A 3,209-nucleotide genomic window follows, 5' to 3' on the forward strand; every position below is an offset into this window, starting at 1 on the left:
ATCCTCTCTCTCTCTCTCTCTCACACACACACACACACACACACACACACACACACACCCTCTTCTCCCGCATCCACCACCATCAGGCTTGTTGTAGAACACCACTCAATAACCTTGCAGTTCAGTAGTGTTGGAATAATTTTCTCATTTTAATTCTGGTTCATTTTAATGCAAGCAAACTGTTGCTGTGTTTGTTGCTGTACCTTTAGGGACCGGTTCTGGTTCTGGAGCTTTTTCGGCAGTTTCCTCTTCGCCTGCGCTTTCATCCTTATCATCTTTCTCTTCTTGTTTCAGGGTTGTTATGTCTTTGCATAAAAAAAACAAACATATTTATAAGGCTCGGTTAATAGATCATAAGAAGTCTTCGCGATTTTGTTCTAAATGGTTTTCTTCCTTTGACCTGTTATTTTTGAACAAAACGATTTTGGCAGGAGCTAAAATTTTCCCTTTGTTGGTGGCTAGATTGCATTAGCGTTTGACAAAGAGATATAATCAGGTTTAATTTACATGCAGAACTTACAATTTTCAATTACTGTGTTGAGACTGATCCTTCAGACTTCATTAGCAACATCGGCGGTGAGTTAGGAGCTGGAACAGGTGGTTTAGCCTTGCGCAAAGTGAATTAGCAAGTCGGCTAAATTAAGTTAGCAAGGTAAACTCAAGCTGCCCTATTAGTGAAAAGCAAACGGTTTAAGCAGTATACGTAAAACCTACCAGCATTATGTGCTGCTGCTGCTACTATGACAATGATTATGAGAAATATTTCTACATTTGCTCATTCTAGCCTCAGTAACCTATTTTGCTCTTCCCTCATTTGCAAGTGCAAACCCAGTGTTTTTCTTGATCATCCAGAACTTTGATGACCTTGAATGACCCCTTTGGAGACAAGTGTTTGGTGACAGCTGACTTGAAAGCAGTCTCTCATGGATTCTAACCGTTTCACTGGCAGCTGAGCAGCAATGCACCAGCTGCTGTTCTTTGATCCACCCAGCATGAATTAGACTTCAATCACAAACTCAAATGGACTCCTTTCCTACCAGCACATTTGGATATGTATAGTAGCAAACTTCGACTAAACTATTTTTGTGTGATGGCAATGTCTAAACGATTGAAGTGTTCGGTTAAAATCTCGAAAACCTGCAGGCGGTATACATTCAAGTTTTAATAAAGTCTTCAGAATTAAGTTACAGGCTGATAAAACAGTTAAAGGATTCCATCTTTCAATTCTTATATGGTTTCTTAACAGTTCCTGTTCATTCAGTACTTTTAAGGAACAAACGAACACATGAATAAAATACAATAAATGGCTTAAATGTTTAATAAAATGCAAACAAGCAGAATGCGTTAACAGTATATAATAATTTGATATAATGCTAATAAAAAAACAATAAATTCACCAAAAAGATTTCATGTAATACTCTTGTGAATCAGATTGCATTGGTTGCGTCGTATGTTTTTGAATTACTAGAAAGAATGATTGATTTAATAAAACAACCCAAATAATCTTGGTACCTTTCTCAAGTGAAGAGCCATCATCTTCATCAGCCACCACGCCTGTCTCATCTCCACCTGGTTTGGAACTAACTACAGGTGTTGTTACTATAATATCATCATCATCTTCCTCATCCTCACCCCTTATCTGTTCCTCTCCCTCCTCTTTTCCCTCTTCCTCCTGCTCCTCCTTATCTGCAACATCATCAGCTAGCTCAGGCTCCTCAATAACATCCTCACTTGTTATATCTTTTTCAGAGTCGGCGTCTTTCAGTTCAGCACCAGTCTCATCTTTAAGACTGTCTTCTGTAACCTCACCACGATCATCAGCGAGCTCTTTTGCTACCTTATCATCATGGTCATCATATGGCATATCAGTAGCGGCTAAGCCATCTTGTGAGTCAGCTAAATCAGCTACTGCATCATCAGCTTTAGCAGCACTCTCCTCTATGGTTGTTAATAGCTCTGAATCACCGTCAGCTTTAAGAAGCAAAGGTTCCTCACCAGTTTCTTGGGCTTCAGCATCAGTTACTGTAGCACCAGCATCAGCTATAATACCAAGAGCAATGGCAATATCAGCATCTTCGACCTCATCGTCATCATCTTTCTCCTCACTTTGGTCATCTTTTTGGTCATCATCAGTAATGTCAGCATCACCTACTGCTTCTTTTTTCTCTTTATCATCAGCAGGAATATCTTCTTTTTTCTCTTCATCCTCGGGTGGTTCTTTGTCTACATCAGTTTTGTCCTCTTCCTCCACCTCATCAACCGCTTCAGATTCTTTAGAAGTGACTTGTTCTTCAGGTTCAAGAATAGACGTATCTTCCTTTTCAACAGCAGGAGCAGGAGCAGTTTCCTCTTTGTGTTCCTCTTCCTCTTCAGCTCCCTCTTCCTCCTTACCTTTTTCCACAGCTACTGACGCTTCCTTTTCATCTTCTGCTTCTTCCTCAGCATCAGCATCAGCTGCACCTTCTTCTTTCTCCTTTTCTTCAGCCTCCTCTTCTTTTCCCTCCTCGTCCACAGCTTCCTTTGCTGCTGCTGCTTCCTCCTCCTCTTCCTCCTCAGCTTCTGGCTCCTCTTTCTCTGTTTCTTCAGCCTCTTCTTCTTTTTTCTTCTCTTCCACAGNTTTTTCCACAGCTACTGACGCTTCCTTTTCATCTTCTGCTTCTTCCTCAGCATCAGCATCAGCATCAGCTGCACCTTCTTCTTTCTCCTTTTCTTCAGCCTCCTCTTCTTTTCCCTCCTCGTCCACAGCTTCCTTTGCTGCTGCTGCTTCCTCCTCCTCTTCCTCCTCAGCTTCTGGCTCCTCTTTCTCTTCCTCTGCTAATTCCTCCTCCTCTTCTTGTTCACCCCCCTCTTCTTCTACTTCATCCTCTTCCTCCTCATCCTTGATCTCCTCTTCTTCTTCTTGTTCTAATTCATCCTCTTCCTCCTCCTCTTCCTTGATCTCCTCTTCTTCTTCTTCTTCTTCTTCTTCTTCTTCTTCTTCTTCTTCTTCTACTTCATCCTCGTCGTCCTCCTCCATGATCTCATCTTCTTCCTCTTCTTCATCTTCTTCCTCCTCTTCCTCGATCTCTTCTTCATCCTCTTCCTCCTCTTCATCTTCTTCCTCCTCTTCTTCAGCAAGCCCCTCATCTTCCTCATCCTCGTCCTCCTCCTCCTCCTCCTCCTCATACTCCCCTTCCTCTTCTAACATCTCCTTGGCCCGTATCTCTGCA

The 3,209-nt window shown here is 42.0% G+C and overlaps 1 protein-coding gene across 1 annotated transcript in view; it reads right to left on the reverse strand.

Moving 5' to 3' along the window:
* The window catches only part of LOC122324836 (glutamic acid-rich protein-like), a 7,512-nt gene extending 4,309 nt beyond the window's left edge, over positions 1-3,203 (reverse strand). The window contains exons 1-3 of the mRNA XM_043219523.1: positions 2,618-3,203; positions 1,513-2,392; positions 204-305 (exon numbers count right to left, since the gene is read on the reverse strand). Coding sequence (XP_043075458.1) covers positions 204-305; positions 1,513-2,392; positions 2,618-3,187 — 1,552 coding nt within the window. The 5' untranslated portion in view covers positions 3,188-3,203. The remainder of the gene's footprint in view (positions 1-203; positions 306-1,512; positions 2,393-2,617) is intronic.
* Between the last annotated feature and the right edge of the window lie 6 nt (positions 3,204-3,209).

Source organism: Puntigrus tetrazona, chromosome 20 (genome assembly GCF_018831695.1).
Source record: "Puntigrus tetrazona isolate hp1 chromosome 20, ASM1883169v1, whole genome shotgun sequence".
Lineage (NCBI taxonomy): Eukaryota > Metazoa > Chordata > Actinopteri > Cypriniformes > Cyprinidae > Puntigrus > Puntigrus tetrazona.